The sequence below is a fragment of the Lepidochelys kempii genome, chromosome 2 (assembly GCF_965140265.1).
Source record: "Lepidochelys kempii isolate rLepKem1 chromosome 2, rLepKem1.hap2, whole genome shotgun sequence".
Lineage (NCBI taxonomy): Eukaryota > Metazoa > Chordata > Testudines > Cheloniidae > Lepidochelys > Lepidochelys kempii.
The window spans coordinates 6,690,635-6,712,766 of record NC_133257.1 but is presented as its reverse complement, the minus strand read 5'-3'; the positions used below and the strand labels follow the sequence as shown (position 1 = coordinate 6,712,766).

The following is a 22,132-nucleotide window of genomic DNA, read 5'->3' as shown; positions in this document are numbered from 1 at the left end:
CTCCGGGTTTGTCTAGACTTATTCTGGAATAAGCTAAGGTGTATATTTAAACTGATAGAGTGATACTGGTACTACTCCCTGTATGGACACGCCTATTCTGGAATTAGTGGGAAGGCAGGCTTACCTAGCTATTTCGGTTTAACTTTACCAGTGGCACTTTCCTGTGTAGACAAGCCCTTGGTCTCTGAGGCCCATTCAGTCCCTGGCCTCTGATGAGATGGACAGTAAGAGGGCAAATGAGCATTTTGTATCCATGTGCATTGCTGTGCATTAGGAACCAAAGCAGAGAGCACTTGTCCATTGTACCTAGCTCTTGATGGGAGCTTTCACTCATGACCAACCTGCGCTGAATTTGAGCTGGTGACCTAGCAGTGAGAGACTTCATACCCCATTACCAATGCCTTTGAGAGTCCTTCACACCCAGTCCTGAGGCCCACAGCTGGGGTAGGCACTGGGTGAATGAGGACTCATAGACTTTAAGGTCAGAAGGGACCTTCATGATCATCTAGTCTGATCTCCTGCACATCACAGCCACAGAACCTCACCCACCCACCCACTCCTGTAATAGACCCACAACCTCTGGCTGAGTTACTGATGTCCTCAGATCATGATTTAAAGACTTCAAGTTACAGAGAATCCACCATTTACACTAGTTCAGACCAGCAAGTGACCCATGCCCCACGTTGCAGAAAAAGACGAAAAAACCTGAGGGTCTTTGTCAATCTGACCCATGGAAAATTCCTTCCCGACCCCAAATATGGCGATCAGTTAGACCCTGGACATGTGGGCAAGACCCACCAACCAGACACCTGGGAAAGAATTCCCTGCAGGAACTCAAAGCCCTCCCCATCTAGTGACCCATCACCGGCTGTTGGAGGTATTTGCTGCTAGCAGTCGCAGATCATTGTAGGCCGTCTCGTCATAAACGTATCCAGCTCAGTCTTGAAGCCAGGTAGGTTTCTTGCCCCCACTATTGCCCTTGGAAGGCTGTTCCAGAACTTCATTCCTCTGATGGTTGGAAACCTTAATCTAATTTCAAGCCTAAATTTGTTGATGGCCAGTTTATATCCATTTGTTCTTGTGTCCACATTGGGGCTTAACTTAAATAACTCCTCTCCCTCCCTGGTATTTATCCCTCTGCGGTATTTGTAGAGAGCAATCATCCCTCCCCTGAGCTTTCATTTGGTTAGGCTAAACAAGCTGAGCTCTTTGAGTCTCCTCTCGTAAGGTAGGTTTTCCATTCCTCAGATCGTCCGTCTCTGCACCTGTTCCTGTTTGAATTCATCTTTCTCAAATGTGGGAGACCAGAACTGCACAAGAACAGATCCTAGTAAAGAGGGGGACTGGGGAAGTTCTTCACGCTGTGCAGGGAACGTGCTCAGTTGGGCTACTCTTCTCCCCTGCACCCATTGGTTTGTTGTGGGATTGGTTCATGAATGATGCTGCTCCCTCTCCCCCGGGCTGGTTTGTTATTGGAGGGTTGCTCACAAGCCCTTGGGCTATACATGCCGATTTGTGATGGCCGGGTCTCTCTGAACGGGCAGACCTTATTATTTTATTGGGACAGGGAAAGGGCACTGAAGCTTTTATTTTGAATGGTACAAAGAACATAATAAAGTGTGTGCACTTTGGAAACCGAGGGAAGAGGGGAAAGAGTAGGTCTGACTGTAGATAGCATTCCGTTTAACAGCTCCATATGTATTACTTAGTGGCCAAACCCCAAGCTCTGGCTGGAGTTTTACAGTCCTCTTAATGGATTTTCCCCTGCCCTGGCAGCCCCTCTCTCCAGCTCACATCTGTCTGCCTCCTAGCCAGAAGGGGAAACCCATACAAATGAAGGAGTGTCTGAAAGCACCAGCTCTGCTGTCACTTTCCATGATGAAACATCACCGGAGCCATTCTCAGAATAAATACAAACCTCCCTCCTTCGATCCTTCATCTTCATCAAGGTTATGTGCTGACAGCTAACTAACCCCAATCCCACTCCAGCACATTCTTAATGCTGCACAAATCACTCAATAACATCTGCTGACGTCGTCTGTGATTAAAGAAGCCCCAGAAAGCACCTTTTGCCTCTCCTCCCAGCTAGCCCCTTCTCTCTGTCCCGTCCGGCCCCAACTCCATCTCTCAAGGGCTCTGCAGAGGAGAAAATGGTTGAAATAAACGGGGGCCTTTGTGCATTACCCCCCTTTACGCAAATCCGAGTGTTGCTGCTTCTCAGAGTTGAGGGCTGGGGTGTGATTCATGCAGGAAATCGTTCAAACTCATTTGTTCTTGTGCTGTGCTTGTACACCCAAATGCGTGTGTGCATCTGGGTGCATGCCCGCCTGTGTCCGAGAGACTATCATCCATTGCAGTACCACCTAAGGACCCCACTGTGCCAGACATTGCCCAATCACCGATTAAAAGATAGTCTCAGCCCAGAAAGGTTTGCAGTCCGAGAAAGTCCCTGCTCCCTCCAAATCAAGGGAACAGACGGAGGTGGTTCTGTGAAAGAAGAGGGATTGTCTTGTGGCTCATTCACTGTGGGCCCTTAGTCTCTTTGTGGCTCAGCTGCCCATCTGTAAAGTGGGGATGACAGCTATGTCCCACCTCAAAGGATGGCTGTGAAGGTAAATGCATTGAAGATTGTGGGGGCACTTATGGTAATGGGGGTCATATAAGTACCTAAGATGGATAAGAGGCCTGTGCCTTGACCCCCAGATCAGATATCGGGTAATTAACCTTGTCTGTGGAGAAATGTCAGTGTCCAGGTCTGTCAAACCAGCACCTTTCATGTGGGTTAAATAAAGCATTGCACAAAGGTGCCCCATTTTTACAGACGGGAAACTGAGGCATGGAGAGGGGTAGTGACTTAGCCAAGGTCACACAGCAAGTCAGTGGCAAAACTGGGACTAAACCCCAGGTCTCCTGAGTTCCCAATCCCATGCCCTGTCTGCTGGTCGAGGTTGAATGAAGGACTCTGCCTAAAATGAGGTACGGTGCGTCCCCACTTGTGTGGTTACACTCCTCGTGCCGGGTTTTGATCTGATCTGTGGCTGACGTCTGCATCCCAGCACGTTCTCTCCTCCCCACTCTGCTCTGCGCCGTCTCAAGTTGAAGTGAGGCTGCGGACAGGCAGCTGGAATCCAGAGCTGTAGACTCAGACTGACCCTGGGGCTTGGGTTAGCTTCGAAGCAGCTTTTTGGCCTTGGGGAAATGCAGTGCAAGAGCTGGAGTCTGGGTCGCTGCCTCTGATCTGTTTTCCCAGCTCTTGGGCTGGATTCAGCTCCACCATCTCTCACACAGCTATGGCCCATGCTTATTTAGTGCATGAGCCTTTGAGTACTTCCCCCCCCCCCAACTCCTGACCCAGGGCTCCCCCTCTCTGGTGGGTTTGCCCCTTCATGTCTCCCTGTGCTTCCAAGGGTGCCCTTTGCTCCATAGTGCAAAGTGTGTCTCTTTGTGTTACAAACTGGCTCTCCTGCATCCAGGCTCTGTATCTGTCTGTGTTGAACCATAAGGGGTATGAGTCAGCTGAAGTGCAGCCTGATGTGCCACATCTGGCTCTGACCCCATCAGGTCATAGCCTATTTAACGTGGGGCCAGCAGAGCTTCAGTGGAGAGTCCACTGCTGTGGGAAGTGGTGTTGACGATCCAAGGCTGCTAGGTAGCACCTTTCCCTCTGAGCAGATGCCCAGGGGGTCTCTTTACACAGCCTAAAGTTAGCAGGGCAGCCTGTCTTGTCAATGATAGAAACTGCAGCACTGGTCACTGGTAACCATTAAAGATTCTGCAGCACTTTTGCAAGAGTTGGGTGTATTAATCCTAATCATCTGCCATGATTAATTACATTCCGCTTTCCCTAAGTCCCCGGCAGGTTCCATTGTATTTAACGTTCTCCTTCACTTTCTCTTCTTGACTGGTGCGTGGTGTTCCTGGGAGCTGTTTAGCAGCTGCTGCAATTCATCCCCGAGGCTGGATGCCCTTTGCTGTGGGTTTCAAAGCACTTGGGGATGAAAGATGCTGTTGTAAATACAAGTAATTACTATAACCGGCGGCTCGGGAATGAGCTTTCCTGGGACTCCCCTGTTCTCTGCACGCACCCCCTCTCGCACACAGCTGGAGAATTTGAATGCACAGAGTTCAGAGGCAATAGGTGGGTCTCTGGGATGGGAAGACATGGGGGAGCCCATCCATGATGGCAAAGGGCATTTAAAGTGCAATTCAGACAGCAAAATGTGAGGGGAAGACTAGAGAATCTTAGCAAGCGGAGTGTCTCTTCTACCTTCCTGTCAGTATGGGATTGTTTCTTCTTTGGTGGCAACTTCCATTTAACAGGTTTCAGAGGGGTAGCCGTGTTAGTCTGTATCCGCAAAAACAAGGAGGAGTCCTTGTGGCACTTTGGAGACTAACACATTTATTTGGGCATAAGCTTTTGTGGGCTAGAACCCACTTCCATTTGAGCATCTCCAGGCACTTTGTCAGTGTAAGTCAAGCCCCTACGTGTTACCTGTATGTAGAGGAATAGCAATATCTCTGTGTTAAACCTCAGGAGTGGGACAGGACACCAAGTGCCTTACTCTGTCCATCTTCTATTGATTTTCCGAGTCTAGACCTCGTGACTCGTTCCAAAGGGATCAAGTAGCTCCTTGTCTATCTAGCGCATTTAAATAGCTCCTACCACCACACAGCCAGATCCTCAGCAGGCGTAAACTGGAGTAGTTCTACTGAAGTCAATGGGCTGTGCTGATTTACACCACCCGAGGGTCTGGCCCATAATTGAATTGCCATCTAGGGAGAGCCAGCAATGCAGGGAGTTTCCCTCGTCCTTTGTGATTCACCTCTTCCTTCTACTTTTATCAGACTCCTATTTCTGAGTGAAGCTGCCGTGGCTTTTTATGGTCAGAGTGAACTCATGGGCAGCAGGTGAAGTTTCCCCTTTGGGAGGCTAGCCCCCTGCTCTGCCTCTTCCAGCTGAGGCCCCACCCTGGCTCGCTGCTCTCAGCTCCCCTGTGGCCCCAGCTGGGGTGGAGGGTGAGGAGCTGAGAGGTTGGCCCCACCTGGAGTCAAGCTCTCAGCATCAGCTAGGAGGACGTTGGAGCTCTCTGTCTTCGCTCTGGCTGGAGCTTGGCGCCCTACCCTGGTCCGCCTGCAGCCCCGCCTATGGCCCCACCCCATTCCACCCCTTCTACCCTGGTCCGCCTGCAGCCCCGCCCATGGCCCCACCCCATTCTGCCCCTCCCCCACGGCCCAGCCCATGGACCTGTCCCTATTCTGCCCCTTCCCTTGCAGCCCCACCCCTGTTCCATCCCCACTCCATCTCTTCCCCCGTGAGGCCCTGCCCCCCGGCATTGAGGCCCCAAGACCGGAAAATCTCTGGGGCCATGGCAGGGAGTGAGAGCTCCTCCAGCCCCAGGGCCGTGGTGGAGGGAGATTTTTCCAGGGGCCCCAAATCCGCCACTGCCCCTCCCCTGGCGGAGCGAGGTTTGGGGTGGCTTAGCCTCCCTCAGCCTCCATTACACGCTGCCTATAAGTGAACTCATCTTCTCCAAAAGGAAAGTCAGAGGGAAGGCAAAAAATAAGGAAACGAGGAGGACCATAAAAAAGAAAACAAACCAACCCCCCCCACAATATCTGCTAACCATTGGCATTGCTGGTGAGTTGACGGGCTTCACAAAGACGACTCCGTTAAGGCGTAGCTCCAAGATCAGTAGCAGGGGTGCCCCAGCTCCATGTATCCCTAGCTGGAGTTCCTGGTCTAGGAAACTGGCACAAATGCACCCCAGCCTCACTCTCAGTTCCCTTCCATGCATGGCGTTCTCCATGTGCCGTCGGGTGACAGATGCCATGTCACTCTACTCTACGCTATTTCCACTGTGCATGGGCTGTTTGCTTCAGCAGAAAGAAGAAAATTTCTGCGCAGTTACCGCTTTCTCTGCTCTCAGCTTATCATCGATAAGGGCATTAATGTGTTTTTCAGACATTAGGACACTGAGACGTTAAGGGCTGTGCCATCAGGAAGGAGGGCTGACTGATACTGGGGAATTTCTTTAAAGAAACTGGAGGTCCCAAGGAAGCTTTAGCACTCTGTGATTTGAGTTGTATCCCTGTAGGATGTTAGCCATGCTCCAAGTGGGAAGGGACATATGAGGAATTATAATCCTGTCATGTGGCACATTTAAGATGGTAAGCGGAGCTCAAGGGGTGGAAATGAGGAAGCAGGAAACTGGGGAGGGTGTAGAAGAGAAGGGGGAGCAGCGGAGTTCTTCCTTTATGGGAAGGTCCTGTGGCATGTGATATAAAAAGAGACCCTTTCTGTAATTATTTAACTGTAAGAGATGCGGATAATGGTAGCCTACCATGTAGCTAACACTGAAGTAACACTGCCCTCTGCTGCTCAGAATGAGAACTATGAAACTATGAGTCATAAACCCTGATTCGGGCCCATCCAGAGAAAGATTCCCCTTTAGCTTGTGTGGTCGTAACCTGTCCTTCCGAGGCAGGACTAACCGAGTTCTGTCCCTGCTTAGACACTATTATTAATGTTAGGATTAAAGGGCTGAATGTCTGTGGAGTACTAGGTGGACATGGATGTGTTACTGTCTCATCGGGAAGGCAAGAGAGAGTGACAGCAAAAGCACAGGGCTAGAACCCCATGTTCGTTCAAACAGGGAGACAAGCTAGGTGCAGGAATCCAGAGAAAGTTCCTAGAGGAGCAACAGCAGTGATCCTGGGGCTGGAAGGACTTGATTTCCCAGGAAAGATTAAAAGAACTAGTTGACTCTCCCAAGAGGAGAATTTGGATGTCTGTAAGAAATAGCTTACACCAGCCCTTGTCCTGCAGACATTGCACACGCAGGGCACTAGGGGCTCCTGGGGAACAAAAGGCTATTTTCCTTAGGGATCCTCTTTCAGTCTTAGTCGCAACATGTGTCCAGAAGGCAGACTGGAGAGGAAGGGTCTTGTGGTTAAGCTTCAGGAGCAAGACTCGGATGATCTCAGTTCAGTTCAGCGCTGTCAGAGACTCCTTACAGGAGTGAGCAAGGAACATAGTTTCCCTGCGCCTGTGAAGTGGGGATAGGAATACATCCTTTCCTCCCAGTGCTTGCCCGGTTAGACTGTAAGCTGTTCAAGGGCTGTTTGTTACTATGTGTTTGTACAGCACCTTGCACAGATGGGCCCAGACTCTGGTGGGAGCTGCTAGGGGCTACTAGAATACAGACGACTAATAAGTGGAGAGAGAAACAACCCAAGGTGGTTTATTTGCCCTGGCTCCTACAGCAGCCTGGTGCTAGGCTGATTGCATAAGCAATTGGAGCCAAGGTCTTTTCTTGCTGTTTCTAGAAGTCTGTCTGCATAGCTCTCTGCTTTAGCTCTGTTTACACACACAGTTAAACCAGGGAGGATACTTTCACTCTGAACTTGCCAGACTCTTTCTTGCCTTTGGATTGTCAGGAATGAATTCTGACTCATGTGGGGGCAAAAACCTGTTCCTCTTCAAATGTTTATCCTTGCCGAGGTGGGGGAGCCAGCTGTCACCGTTCTGCGGTTGCTTTTCCGTCACAGTCCCTAGCAGAGGTAGAGCTCCGGTCTTGTGTGGCACTCAAGCTAAAGAGGAGCCGGTGTCAGTGACAGATCCCACTGTGATAGATGATTGGCTGGGTTATGTCTTCTGTAGGCTGAAGTCTAGGGAATGGCATATTATGGTGTGTTTACACTGCGTACTAATCCTGGGTCTGTGGGATCCGGGTTTGGGGACTCAGTGTTTCCAAGTCCATGCTTGAGTGCCCACACTGCATTGTAAAGCTGGACCCAGGTCTCACAACTGTGATAAAGTGTCCATACCTCGCTATACACACAGCTTCTGATTTGGGTCTGCAGCTTGACTTGTATCCACACTGCAAAACGAGAAGGTTTTGACCTGAGTCACAGCAGGAAGGACTCAGGCTCTGACCCAACCCTCTAGCAGGGTCCAAGGATGCAGGCCTTGAGTGCCTGCTGATCTGAGTCAGACTGCTTTGTGTGTGGACAGAAGTGGGGGCTTGGACTCAAACCTAAGCCTGGATGCAGTGTGCATTGTAGACACATCCATTGTCCACAACAATTGAGCAGTCTGTCCTTCTGTGTAATTAGAAGTACTTCCCCGGAAACATTCAGCCAAACTGCTCTTGACTTCACTTGAAATTTGGCCTGTGTAAAGCTTGCGGGATTGGGCCTTTAGCCAATACATTGCAGTACGCCATTCCGCCCACACACTGCTGGGTTTATAGCGCATTGTGCTGGAGATCCAGGTGTTTGTGCGTTTATTTTTTCTCTTAACATTTCCCACTTCAGCAAGGATGAGTTGAAGGAGAAAAAATATGTTTATATTTCTTATGGTAAACCCTTCCAGATGGGACTACGTGCAGAGGAAATCAATCCTGAGGCCTAACAGCCATAACGCAGTGTCCCATTAACGGGTCTGTTTAGTTAAAGTTTGTTGGCTTTTACAACATGAGTCCTGGAGTGTCTGAGGCAGTTAGAGGCTGGCAAATGTTATTTATTATTTACCTGGGCCAGGCTGCCCCTTATGCAGGAATACCTGCTTTGGGGGGGACAGGAGACTTGGAGAGTTCCAACTTGTAGAGTCTCTTTGGGGTTTGACCTGAGATCCAGTAATTTAAAGGATACCTGTCACTGTACCTACCCCTGTTCCTGGCCCTCTTGCCCTGCTGTGTTGACGTGTAATCCCTGCCAGTCACTGCTTCCAAAACCCCATAAAGGGAGTGTTTTACTGTGAGATGGACCAGATATTCCTAGTTGAGTCAGAATTACTTCATCGGGGGGTTCCCCACAGAAATAGCGCATGGCATGATGCCATGAACTATGGCTTTCTCCTCTCACAAGCAGCATGGCTTGATTCCCAAGGGGCACCCATGGAAGGGCTTCTTTAGGGTTAGAGAAAGAGGAGAATTACTGGGGGAGCTGTTCGTCTCTTCTTCTTTGCTCCTGTGGAGTCAGCCACTTAAGCAGGGCTCCCACTGCTCACTGAAGCAGAGGAGATGATAGAAAGGCTTAGCCTTACCAGTCATTAATCATGGTGACCTCTCTTGGTGCTCACGTGATCCCTGGCTGATGCATGCAAGTTGCATTATAATTAAACATTGCTTCCTGTCTCCATCCTGGTCTGTTTCCTGAAATCTGGTTATGGGGAGTGGCATGATTTAAGGCATGTTAGAAATCTGGTTAGGCTGTGGAGTTTGACCTAGTGAAAACTGGGCTATCAAGTTTGGCAAGAGTGTCAGCTGGTGCCAGACCTGGGATTCAGATTTCTGATGGATTAAAGTATAGATGGATTCGATTTCCATGCCAGTTAGTGTCTGATCACCCTGCTTGCATAGTTTTCACAGCAACTTTAAGTGGAAATAAACCCAGGCTGCAGAAGTCAGACCTACCTTTTGAACCCTCTCAAAGCTCAGAGAGGTTCAGATCTGTGATTTCGGTTTGCCCTGTAACACTGCATGCAGTGACTCAAGAGCATGAGGACCAACCTCAGGGCAGACTAATAGGAAGCAGGGTACCAACCCCAAATGGGTTGCAAGTTCTATACTTAGATTTCATCAACTGATTATCATGTGTAAACTCCTGAGGCCCTACAACAGCCTAAACATGGAGTCACAGTCTCCTTGGGTACTCCTATCTATCTTGCCACCCAGATAAGTTTACCTTTGTGCTAGATGGTCCCTTACACCAAGAATCACAGCTATATTCAGGTTACTCCCAGTCCCAAAGGACCAGTCACTTACCCCAGGTCAATTGCACTTTAGATCTTACACCAAAGACAACCCTTGTAGCCAGTTCTATAATAAACGATATAAACATTTATTAAGTAAGAAAAGGAAACAAGAGAGTTATTTACAAGGTCAAAGCTGGTAAACATGTATACACAAATCAGTTACAGTTTTAGTACCAGAAGTGTCTATATAAGCAAGCTGTATAAATCCTTTAGAGCTAACCCATGCTGAACACTGGGGATCTCTTGCTTATGCCTAGGAAACCTTGCCCCCTTCCGCCCCCCGTCCAAGAAGCATAGAGATACAGCTCCTTCTCGTTAGAGGTTTTTATCCCCCTCCTCCCATGTGCTCTCATCTGTGAACGCAGCTGATAGGAAGAATCCACTTGCCTAATTCATCGTCATGGGCAGGGGAGCAGAACAACAACATCTTTTGTCCTCTTTAATGTCCCACAATAGTCCATCTAGTGTTGCTGGACCTTCCCTGTTGGACAGGACGTAACACCTTTTGCTGGAGATCAGCACTTCACACTAGTCAATGTCTTTCTCTTGTCCGGTGATTTATACAGTCACAGAGCCTCATAATACAACCACTCAAATTGCACCTTACAATACTCGTTACAGATGCTGTGAGATTAGTGCATGCAGCAATTAACAAGAATTCAATAAAGTCTTAACCCTAAACACATTCTTATCTTTCTAATACCTATTTGAACAATACTAACACACAGGTGAGCCAGGCTGATTCCAGATATGTATTTCTCAGTGTTCAGCAGAGACATGGGGACCTTGGCATGAGCTGACACCAGGTCTGCCAGTGTCATAGACCCTTATAGAGCTGTGAACCAAGCACAAAATTAGGCTCTGGAGCTAAAGTGTGGATGTTGGACTAGTGTTTATGGGGATTGGGCCCATCTCTAATTTTATGGTCTCTCATGGTGATAGAGCTCAGCTGAGTGAATTCAAGATCTGCTGGAAAACTGGGTGTGTGGCTCAACATGGAGAATCCCTGATGCGTTAGAAATCTGATTGTACAGAGCCTTCCTACTGGTTAGCAGTGAACTGACTGGCTGCAGGAACATAGGTCAGTGGAAACTGAGTACATTTGAGATGCTGGGGAACAGGGCTCCAGAGCTGCAGTACGGATGGTCAGCTGTGTATGGGCGATCAGAGATGCTGGCTGCAAAGGGAGATGGTGTCTAGACTGAATGGGTCAGTACACCTCCTGCTAACTGAGAATCCCAGTAACTGATGTGTCCTGCTGTGAACTATGTGCTCTAATCTGAGCACATATATACCCAGAACAGGCCTAAGGCAGGAGTTCTCAAACGTTTTCCTAGCATGAACTACATTGTTAGAGAGAGTGTTGTACAAAGCATATCCCTTCTCCCCTTGGTGATCACGTATCATCCCTCTAGGAACTACAACAAGTGCTTACAGGGCTAATTCACATCAGGGGAGTATTTATATATTTTTAAACTCTCTTGTAATGCAGATTTGTACAATGTGAGTGCGATTAAGCGGTGGAACAGCTCACCCAGGGCTGCAGTGGATATTCCATCTCTTGTAGCCTTTTAATAGAGAAGGGACAGCTGTCAGAAAGATCTGCTCTAATTCAACCAGAAGTTTAGGGCTAGGTGCAGGAATCCCTGGTCAGGTTCTCCCCTGCATCACATGGGCCTGGTTAGGCTAGAAGATCATCATAATCCCTTTTGGCTTTAAAATCTGAGGAGCTGGCACCATGGGACAAGCCTGTGCTGTCTGGACCACATTTGGAGAATCATTGCCATCAGACAATGGGCAACCGTCTGCATATGAGACTGGGATGCTGGCAGGTCCCCCATGCGCTGCCGTGCCATCTGCCAGGCTCCCAGTCCTAAAGATGGGGGATGAGGGGGGATTTGAAGAAGAAGAATGAGGGGGGATTTGATAGCTGCTTTCAACTACCTGAAAGGGGGTTCCAAAGAGGATGGCTCTAGACTGTTCTCAATGGTAGCAGATGACAGAACGAGGAGTAATGGTCTCAAGTTGCAGTGGGGGAGGTTTAGATTGGATATTAGGAAAAACTTTTTCACTAAGAGGGTGGTGAAACACTGGAACGCGTTACCTAGGGAGGTGGTAGAATCTCCTTCCTTAGAGGTTTTTAAGGTCAGGCTTGACAAAGCCCTGGCTGGGATGATTTAACTGGGAATTGGTCCTGCTTCGAGCGGGGGGTTGGACTAGATGACCTTCTGGGGTCCCTTCTAACCCTGATATTCTATGATTCTATGGGGTGACCTGCTTTAATCTGCCCTCTCTCAAGTGATCGCATGGCACCATCCCCTCTCTCATGACCAGGCCTCCAGTTTGCACAGTCACCCTGACCAGAGCACGGGGACCCCGGTGCATCCCGAGGGAACATCAGATAGATAGAGGGGCTGAAGTGTTTTGGTTTGGTGACGATATAATCCCACCCCCCCACCCCCCTTGCCCAATGAGGGCATGGCCTGGCAATGCAATCAGCTTCCTGCAAGGGGGATAGTGCGTGCATCTTCCCCACCCTGCCCTTAAGGCAGTAGGTCTCCGAAAAATGTTGGCGTGCCCCTCCCCCACCTCCCCGTGGGTCCCCTGTGCCCCAGTGTCTCAAACAGGCTTCAGAGCGCACTCTCCACTGATCCGCCGGCTGTAGCCACTCGTCAGCTGGTGGGGAGCCCCCGGAGGACTCTGCACCCAGATCCCAGAGCCAGGCGAGGATGAGTCAGTTTATCTTGACCCCCTCCCCCCCTCCTTTTCCTAACTAGCCCCAGCAGGAACTTTGTGTGTGTGGGGGGGGGGCAGGGGAGAGGGTTAGGACCCTTGGGCAGTGTGGAGGTGCACAGGGGAGAAGGGCCACCGGGCCGTGCGGGGCACGCACGGGAGGAAGGACCCTCGGGCACTGGGGGCCCACGGGAGGGGTTAGGACCCTAGGTCAGCGAGGGGGGCGCACGGAGGGGAAGGATCCCGAGGCAGTGGTGGGGGGGGGCGCACGGGGAGGACCCCGGGGCAGTGGTTAGGACCCCTCCCGTGGTTAGGACCCTAGGGCAGCGAGGGGGGCGCACGGGGAGGACTCCGGGGCGGTGGTGGGGGTGAGGAGGGGAAGGAACCGGGGTGAGGAGGGGACGACTTGGAGCGCAGCGCCGGGCACAGGTTGCCGGCTGCGCCCCTGTGCCTCCTGCGGGGGCGGCCCGGGTGGGGGCGGCCGCGGGGCTGTGCGGGGCGCAGCGCCCCGGGCGCGGAGGAGCTCGCTGGCTGCGGTCTCCGTGGGTATCGGGATGGGCAGCGGGGCAGGGGGCTCCCCGCCGCCGGACCGATCTCCCCAGCCCGGGGCGGGGGCTAAGGGGCCGCCTCCGCCGCGGGACCCACCACCCACCCCTGGCAGACACTGCCCCGCAGCCGGGCTCCTGGCTGGGCCCCGGGAGGGGAAGGAAGGAGAGGGGCGGCGGTGGGACGCTGCAGCCCGCCCGGAGTGGCGGAGCCCAGCCGACCGCAGCGGGCGATGCAGCCGGAGCTCCCGGGCGCTGCCCCCGGATCTGCGGCCGAGCAAGAGCCCGTGGCCGCTGGGCAGGCGAGGGCTCCGGCTGGGCTTCGTCCGGGCAGCAGGGCTCAGAGGCTTCCGGAGAATAAACCTAAACTACCCGCCCCCGGCCGCCCGGGCTCAGCCGAGCGGGCGGCCAGCGTGCGGAGCCGGGAGCTCACTCCCCGGTCCCCGCGGCGGGGCCGGCGCCGCTGAGATCCGCCTGGCGGAGAAAACCGAAGGCGAGCGACCCCCGTTCTCTGCTGGAGGCTGCCCGGCATCGCCCCCCGGTGCAGCTCCCTCCCTGGCAGGGCGCCGGCGCGTCTCTCACAGCTGTGCCATGGGCGGGGAGGGGTGTGGGGAGAGCGGATGCCCCCCCCAACCCCAGAGTCTCAGAGCCGGTCTGTTTTACTGAGAAACTCTCTCCTTTCTTTCTTTTCTTTCCCAGGTGTTGCGTATGGCCACAAGGGGGAGCCCAAGTCCGAACATGGGAAGATCGGGTTGATTTCGCATAGAGTCTCATAAACTCTCTCTTTCCCTCTAAGCTTGCACCTGTTATGTCCAAGATCTGGCACCTGCCTGACAATTACTTTGAGTTCCATAGGACCAGAGACCTAGGATGAGGAGCACTGGCTTTGCCCTGCACCTGCTTTTGATATCACCACTCTTCTTAGTGTGGACAGTGGTCGCCCTCGACCTAGGACAAACTCCTTGCACCACCCTGGTCCAGGGGAAATTCTTCGGGTATTTCTCCTCGTTTGCTGTCTTCCCATTGAACTCCTCTCTGTGCTCTTGGATTATCCAGAACCCGGACCCCAGGAGGTACACCTTGTACATGAAGGTCTTGAAACCCACTGGCATATGTGACCACCAGCCGATACGCACCTACCAATTTGACTCTTTCCTGGAGTCCACCCGCACTTATCTGGGTATGGAGAGCTTTGACGACGTGCTAAAATTGTGTGACAGTTCCACTAGGTACTCCTTCCTCCAGTCCAACAAGCAATTCCTCCAGATGAAGCAGACCATGTCCCCGTCAGAAGGTGGGCACGTGCGACGGAAACCCACCAAGGCTCAGGAGCGGGACTTCTCGGTTGAGTACCTGGTGGTGGGCAACAGGAGCCCTAGCAAAGCTGCCTGCCAGATGCTCTGCCAATGGCTGGACACCTGCCTGACCACCAGCAGCAGCTCCCACCCCTGTGGCATCATGCAGACTCCTTGCTCTTGCTCCGGAGGGGAGGTGATGGATCAGCCCAGCGAGATGTCGGGGCTGCCCAAGAAGAAGGAAGATTGTTTTAAGGATGGGATTTATTTGGAAAACTGCATGAGCAGCCCAAAAGACAGCAGCCAGGCGGAGTTCCTGGGTAAGTGCTGAAAGCTGTTTATGTTTCAGGTAGAAGGGGGGGCATGTACAATAGATCTCTCCTGCCCTATTTTGTTTTTGAGACTGTGCCCATCTCCATGGTATCTGAGCCTCCTGCTCCCTCATCTTAAAGCTGTTATCCACCCTAAGCAGGATCAGTAATTCTGGTGGCATTTTATTAGCATGTAATTGAAACGCAGAGCAGATTAACGGGAACAAGCTCAGGTTGCTTTCATTGTTTCTCAGGCTTCGTGCCTTATTTATTTGTTTCTAATGGAGCCTCAGAGACGATCTGAGATTCTTACCTATCAACAAGCAGGTTTCAATAATAATAATAATAAACCATGGCCTGAAAGGACCATGACTCAAGTCATCTCTCATGTCAGGTTCCACCGTGCAACCCCACCCCCATTTAGTGCATAGGAAATACGTAATCTGAAGTGACTTCCAGGGTCAGATAGGACTGACACCAAATCAAGACAACGTGAATGGAGATTTTGATCATGGTCCCATCTATAACTGTAAAAGCTCTTCAGTATCGTCTGTGTGGGTAGGTGGGGGGCGAGTGATAAATGTTTTCTCCCTCCTTTCTTTGCTGTGTTTCTTTCTCTAGTGATTCCTGGAGTGCACAGCATGTGCATGGCAAGAGATAAAATAGGGAACCTGTGAGGTAGAAGGGGATGGGATGTAATGGACTGAACGTGAGACTGAAAGCTGGGTTCCTGAGTTCTAATCTCAGCTCTCACGCTGATACCTGCCGGTGCCAAAGTCGCTTAACCTTTCTGCATTATTGGCATGAAGGGAATGGTTTTGTGCTCTCAGAAGCAGCCTGTGTTAGTGGCGCTGTCTGAAGATAGATCCCATTAATCTCCTTCAACTAGACAGGAATGAGGAGTCACAGACTCTTCAGCTTCAAAACAGGGCTTCTTGCCTCTATTTCTGTGCCCGCATAAACCATTTTGGTTTATTTATTCCTTCTCAGTTCCTGACTGAGCTATCAGCAAGGAGATGGTTCAAAACTGAGACATGATACTAGGAATGGGTCTGACCCAAACACCCCCACACTTTGGAGAAGTTCTGATCTGCATCTGAATTTCACAGCTAGACCCTGTCTCTTTAAAACACCAGATTCAAACAGCCTCCCAGATTATGGGAAAGTTTGGATCTAGATTTGAAATTTGTGGCTCATGCCTGCCTCTATATAATACCCAGCTCAGGAGTGGACCCAGGCTAACCCCTGTGATAGAGAAAGAGACAGGACTTGGTTATAATGAATTTAAAGGAGATTTTCCAGCGAGGCTGCTGGACACAGATGAATTTTGTAGTGTCTAGTATTCTCACACAGGGTATCTTTTTAGTCCTGGCTTGGCTCTAGCTATTGTAGAAGGATTACATTATAAGTGTTTCACTGTTGATTTTGTGAGAGCTTTTGTATCTCAGGTGAGTTTTGAATCAATATGCTCAATATTGGAGCTGAGCAAATAAATCCTAACAAAGCAGTCATTTGTCTCTTTTCCTGTTGATGAGCAGACTGTGAAATTTGTTATTCAAGAATTTCCACAAATTTCTTTGCGAGATGTTTTTCTCTACATGAAGAATTTGCAAAGAGTTCCGTGTGACTGGTTTTGTGTAGCGCTGGTTAGTTCCATAAATCACACCATTCCCTTATAGGATGATTTATGCATTCAACCAACATATCATGACCTTTTCTTTATTTTATTATTACAATTGAAGGTGAAATTCAAAATTAGCTTTTTGGCAAATACCAGAGCATTAAAGCTTTATATTGGCTTTTTGTGGGGATCTCTAGTAAAGTTTGAGCACTTGAATGTTCCTGGAAAACAAATATGAAAGGGTCTCCGATGTGAAATGAATCAAAGTTCTTTTTGGATGTCAAATATTTGTGGATTTTTTTGGGCCCCATTCATATCTGCACAATATTAAAGATAAAGAACTAGCAATTACATTGACTGAATGCCACCAATGTGAAACTGATTAGCACTTGCAAAATATCCTGTGTCTGCATGCAATGGCCTGTCTGAGTCCCTGTGCCAATTCTGGTTGTTGCAAAAGCCTGGTGAGGAAAATATAGGAGGTCCACCTCAGACATTGAACCCATAATCTCTGCCAGTACTTTTCAGGTTGAACCCTTGACTCCGGCTCAAGAATTATTGGTGGTGGTTCTTGTTTTGCATTAGTAACCTTTTCCCTTTCCCAAAATCCTATTTCCTTTATTTCTCACTGCAGAGCCTTTAAAGCCAAGGGGTTTGAGCCATATAAATGTAGCTGAGCGATCTGGGGCAAGTAGGAAATGCTTGTTAGTGGTCTCAAGGATTCTTCCATGGGTTTCTAGATGTCACTCCAAAGAGCAGACAGACTTGTCCTCTAGCTCTCGTTTGGACTTGGGACATTGCAACAGCAAGTGGGGACGTGCGGTGTCCCTGAGGCCCAAGGTGTTGGGCTGCCTCCAGAATGCCCTCCAATATGAGCTGGTGCGGTTCAGAAAAACGCACTGGACTAGATGTTTTCAAAGGGGCCAGACATTCAGCTGCTGAGCCCAGTGTATGTCACCGTCAGTCAGGGTTAGATGTTATTCTTTCCCCATTTCATAGTCTCTAACAGGAATAGTCAGGAAAGGCTCCAGATGCATTTGGTTTGTGGATTACCACTGTCTAGAAGCATCTGAAGGATGGCTTTGTGGCAGAAGAATAGGACTAAGAAACATAAGGTCGGCCACCGATTCCCTTGGAGACCTTCAGCAAGTCATTTAAACTCCTCAGCCACAGCTTTGCTTTCCCCATCTGTGAAGCTGACACAGTGACACCTACCTCGTCTTGAGAAGCTTCATTCATAATATGTTTGCGATTTGAGACCTCAGACAGAAGAGAGTAGTGAGGAGCAAAGCTTGCCTCTGACCATGGTACCTATCCCACTTGTCACTCACCAAGGTACCTAGTATAAACACTCGGATGACAAGTTTGAGCATGTTTCAGAGTAACAGCCGTGTTAGTCTGTATTCGCAAAAAGAAAAGGAGGACTTGTGGCACCTTAGAGACTAACCAATTTATTTGAGCATAAGCTTTCGTGAGCTACAGCTCACTTCATCGGATGCATACTGTGGAAACTGCAGAAGACATTATATACACAGAGACCATGAAACCCCACCCCACACACAGCAGGAGAGTGAGTTTGTGGGGGGGGGGGGGCGGAGGGTGAGAAAACCTGGATTTGTGCTGGAAATGGCCCAACTTGATTATCATACACATTGTAAGGAGAGTGATCACTTTAGATAAGCTATTACCAGCAGGAGAGTGGGGTGGGAGGAGGTATTGTTTCATGGTCTCTGTGTATATAATGTCTTCTGCAGTTTCCACAGTATGCATCCGATGAAGTGAGCTGTAGCTCACGAAAGTTTATGCTCAGATAAATTGGTTAGTCTCTAAAGTGCCACAAGTTTGAGCATGGTTGTCATTTGACCATATTCTCTGCTCCACTCCATAGGTCTTCTGCAGCAAGAGGTATCTCTTGGGGGCAGGAAACTCACCTGTATGTATGTTGCTGCCTTTATTGAGTGCAAACATCAAGGAGACTGAGAGGCTGTTTAGGACGAGGGGATAATTAGGAGTAATAGGGTGCAAAATGAACACTGGGTAAAACTTCCGGACAGTGAGATCTGTTGGGATAGGATAGCTTTCTGCGGGAAGAGGTGAGAAACCCAGCACTTGAGACCTTAAAACTAGACTGGGCAATGTTGAGAATGTTCTTTAGAGAACAAGGCAGCATTGGAATGTGCAGAGGACGGACTAAAAGGGATCTAATGGGTCTTTTCCATCCCTATGTTTGCATCTTGTATGTCATGATTTGCGGCTAACAGCTGAACTGATCATGCTTAGAGGCAGGATCCTATGTGGGTTGAGAGCTAATGCCACCTTCTTGCAAAGCGCTTCCACTGAAGTTATTGAGAGTTCAGGGTGCTCAGGATCGGGCACTAAATTTTACCTGCCTTTCACATTCAGGACAGGATCAAACTGAAGGTGGGTTCCCCCTCATCCATGTCCCAGCCACAACTGTTGGGCAAATGGGCCACTATAACATTTCCAAATTCAGGATTAACTTTACTGGATCAGAGAGACTGCTTTGGAGAGGCTACAGTAGACTATAGAAAAACAAAAACTCTGGCAGGTTCCAGAGATGGCATTAGCTCTGAAGATAGTTCTGCTTGTTGCTGCCCATGGAGCTTAGGCTGGTGACCAGCGGCACTTTGACGTGCGTTGGCAGGTGCAGCTTGCCTGTCATTTCCCATTTTGTAGCTGTGGGTACCTCGAGAGCTATTCAGGATTATACTGTTGCTGATGGACTGCACTGATTGGACAGAACACTAGTGAGAATTAGTTAGGAGGGGAAGGATTACACTAGGTCACAGTGAAGAAAAACCAAATGTTACCCTCCCAGAAAGACATGAGCAATGTGGGACAAAGGTTTGCAGGTGGTTGCATAAGTTGTGCTTGAAATACAGTGTTTATGGACCTGCTGTGTAGGTGAAGACTGTATTAGTGGGTGGAAAAGGTATTTGCACCTGGGGAGTTTGGTAATTCCATGAACAAACTGCAATTTATGAGACAGGCTCACAATAGAGCGTAGGGGAAAGGGATAGCAAGAGGAAATAAACATACAAGTTGGGAGATTTTCAAAGACACAAAATGCAGTCAGGTTTCAGAGGAACAGCCGTGTTAGTCTGTATTCGCAAAAAGAAAAGGAGTACTTGTGGCACCTTAGAGACTAACCAATTTATTGGTTAGTCTCTAAGGTGCCACAAGTACTCCTTTTCTTTTTGAAAATGCAGTCAGCTGCCCAGCTTGCAGTGAAATGCCAGGGGAGCTGGGTACCTGACTCCAGTGAGTCTCCTTTGAAAATCCCAGATGTCAACTGGATTCACTGTAAACAGCAGGGCAGGTGTGAATCATTCAGAAAGACTCAGGTGTGACAGGGTACTAAAATAAGGTTAAGTGGGTGCTTAAGTGTTTTGCTGAATTGGGCACTTAATTAGTACATAGCTAATTCTGTCCCAAGTTTAGCTGCACCAGGAAAGAAGAATAGAAATCAAAGAACTTTTAAAATACCCTGGAGGGGCAAAAGGACTGGTAGCAACAGCGACACCTAGTCTGCATAGTCTACCTCCGTCGTGTACATGATGCTGTCTCGGAGCTTCTGATTTCTAAAACCTGTTTAGCTGCTGTATGACCCTGAAATCCAGCGTTTGCTCCTTAGAATCATAGAATATCAGGGTTGGAAGGGACCTCAGGAGGTCATCTAGTCCAACCCCCTGCTCAAAGCAGGACCAATCCCCAATTAAATCATCCCAGCCAGGGCTTTGTCAAGCCTGACCTTAAAAACTTCTAAGGAAGGAGATTCCACCACCTCCGTAGGTAATGCATTCCAGTGTTTCACCACCCTCCTAGTGAAAAAGTTTTTCCTAATATCCAACCTAAACCTCCCCCACTGCAACTTGAGACCATTACTCCTTGTCCTGTCCTCTTCCACCACTGAGAATAGTCTAGAACCATCCTCTCTGGAACCACCTCTCAGGTAGTTGAAAGCAGCTATCAAATCCCCCCTCATTCTTCTCTTCTGCAGACTAAACAATCCCAGTTCCCTCAGCCTCTCCTCATAAATCATGTGTTCCAGACCCCTAATCATTAATCCTTCATCAGATGCTTTTAAAATACATGGGTTATAAAGCCAGAAGGGACCATTGTGATCATCTAGCCTCAGCTTCTGCCTAACATAAACCATAAAATCTCACCCAATGAGTCCTGCATCGAGCCCAATAACTTGTGGCTGAACCAGAGCATATCTTTTAGAAAGACACTGAATCTTGATTTCAAAACTCTCATGTGATGGAGAATTTATTACATGCCTTGGTAATCTGTTCCAATGATTAATTATCCCCATTGCTAAGAAATTATGTCTTATTTTCATTTTGAGGTTATCTAGCTTCAACTTCCAGCTGTGTTTATGCATTGTCTGCTAGGTCAAAGAGCCATCTAGTATCTGATCTCTTCTATCCATCTAGGCATTCATAGATCATGACCAAGTTGCCACTTAACTTTCTGTTGGGTAAGGTCAATAGACTTTGCTTCTTAATGACAGGTTTCAGAGTAGCAGCCGTGTTAGTCTGTATTCGCAAAAAGAAAAGGAGGACTTGTGGCACCTTAGAGACTAACCAATTTATTTGAGCATAAGCTTTCATGAGCTGTATGCTCAAATAAATTTGTTAGTCTCTAAGGTGCCACAAGTACTCCTTTTCCTTTTGCTTCTTAAGTCTCTCATTGTCGGTCATGTTTTTCAGGCCTTGAATCATTCTTGTATCTCTTCTTTTAAAGCGTGGGCAGTAGAAGTGGACACCAAATAAAAGCCTCTTTATTACTCTCTGTTCATCTGGCAGAACTCTGAGCTAAACTCTTGCCTTCTATTGCATGACATAGGAGAAAGAGCGGCAAAAAAAAGAGCACCTACTCCCCCAAAATATTTCCTTTTTTAATCCTTGCTGCTTGCAAACCCTAATTCCTCATGCACACAAAACTGCTACTGAAGTGTCTGGGTCCCTCCCATTAGCGTGAGAAGCTGTGACTCTTTTCAGGGTTATCCAATTTGTGCTGGGTTAATCACTACCACCCGCTCGCAGCGGGAGGGAGCCCTGTCTGTGCCCACCATGGGAAACTCTCCCCAGCTGCTGGCTGATTGGCAACATACTGGGCTCCATGAGCCCTGCCCTGTCCCAGTGCAAGCTAGCAATTTACCCACCCCACTTTGTTACACACGAGTGCCCAGTCCCCTATCTTCTGGACATCTGCAGCGTTCGCCCCGTGGTGAGACAGCGCGCCCCAGTTCACCTCAGTTCAATGCTGTCCTTAGCACAAGACAGACATATCTATAGCAAAACCAAATTAATGTTTATTTAATAGAGCTTGAGATGAAGGTTTAAAATAAAGGCAAGTAAAAGGATTTGGTAACGGGGTAAAAAAATATACAACACCGTCTATAGCCTATACTTATCAACAAGTTACTTTCCTGTCTAATAAGGTATTTCTTACCCAAATGTTAGTCCTTCCAGTGCTTGTCCAGCCCATAAAGCTGGGGTTTGCTGTTCATGAGACCTCCCCTGCTGACTGAGAGTCCTATCCTGTAATGGATAACCACTTGGGCCAGTTCTTCTTCTATACAGCCTGCATAGATGTCAAACAATAAACATAGGCTGTGTCCATTGGTGTCCTTTGTTCTCATGTTGATTGGGTCAGTGCTCGGACTCCCTCTCCTTCAGTGGTAGGTTTCACTCCCAGAAGGGTTGTAGATATCATGCAGGTTGCATGCATATAAAATTGTTTCCCATATAAACATCTGGCAATAACCATGACAATCAGTTAGTCCTTAGCTATCGGCAGGGACCACACATGACCCCCTTTGGTGTAATATCCAGAAAATG

At 49.0% G+C, this 22,132-nt stretch overlaps 1 protein-coding gene across 4 annotated transcripts in view; it reads left to right on the top strand.

Moving 5' to 3' along the window:
• The window catches only part of ADGRB1 (adhesion G protein-coupled receptor B1), a 372,262-nt gene that overhangs the window by 85,413 nt on the left and 264,717 nt on the right, over positions 1-22,132 (top strand). For all 4 annotated transcript variants that reach the window (XM_073329984.1, XM_073329983.1, XM_073329982.1 and 1 more), the window contains exon 2: positions 13,735-14,650. In XM_073329984.1, coding sequence (XP_073186085.1) covers positions 13,906-14,650 — 745 coding nt within the window. In that variant the 5' untranslated portion in view covers positions 13,735-13,905. The remainder of the gene's footprint in view (positions 1-13,734; positions 14,651-22,132) is intronic.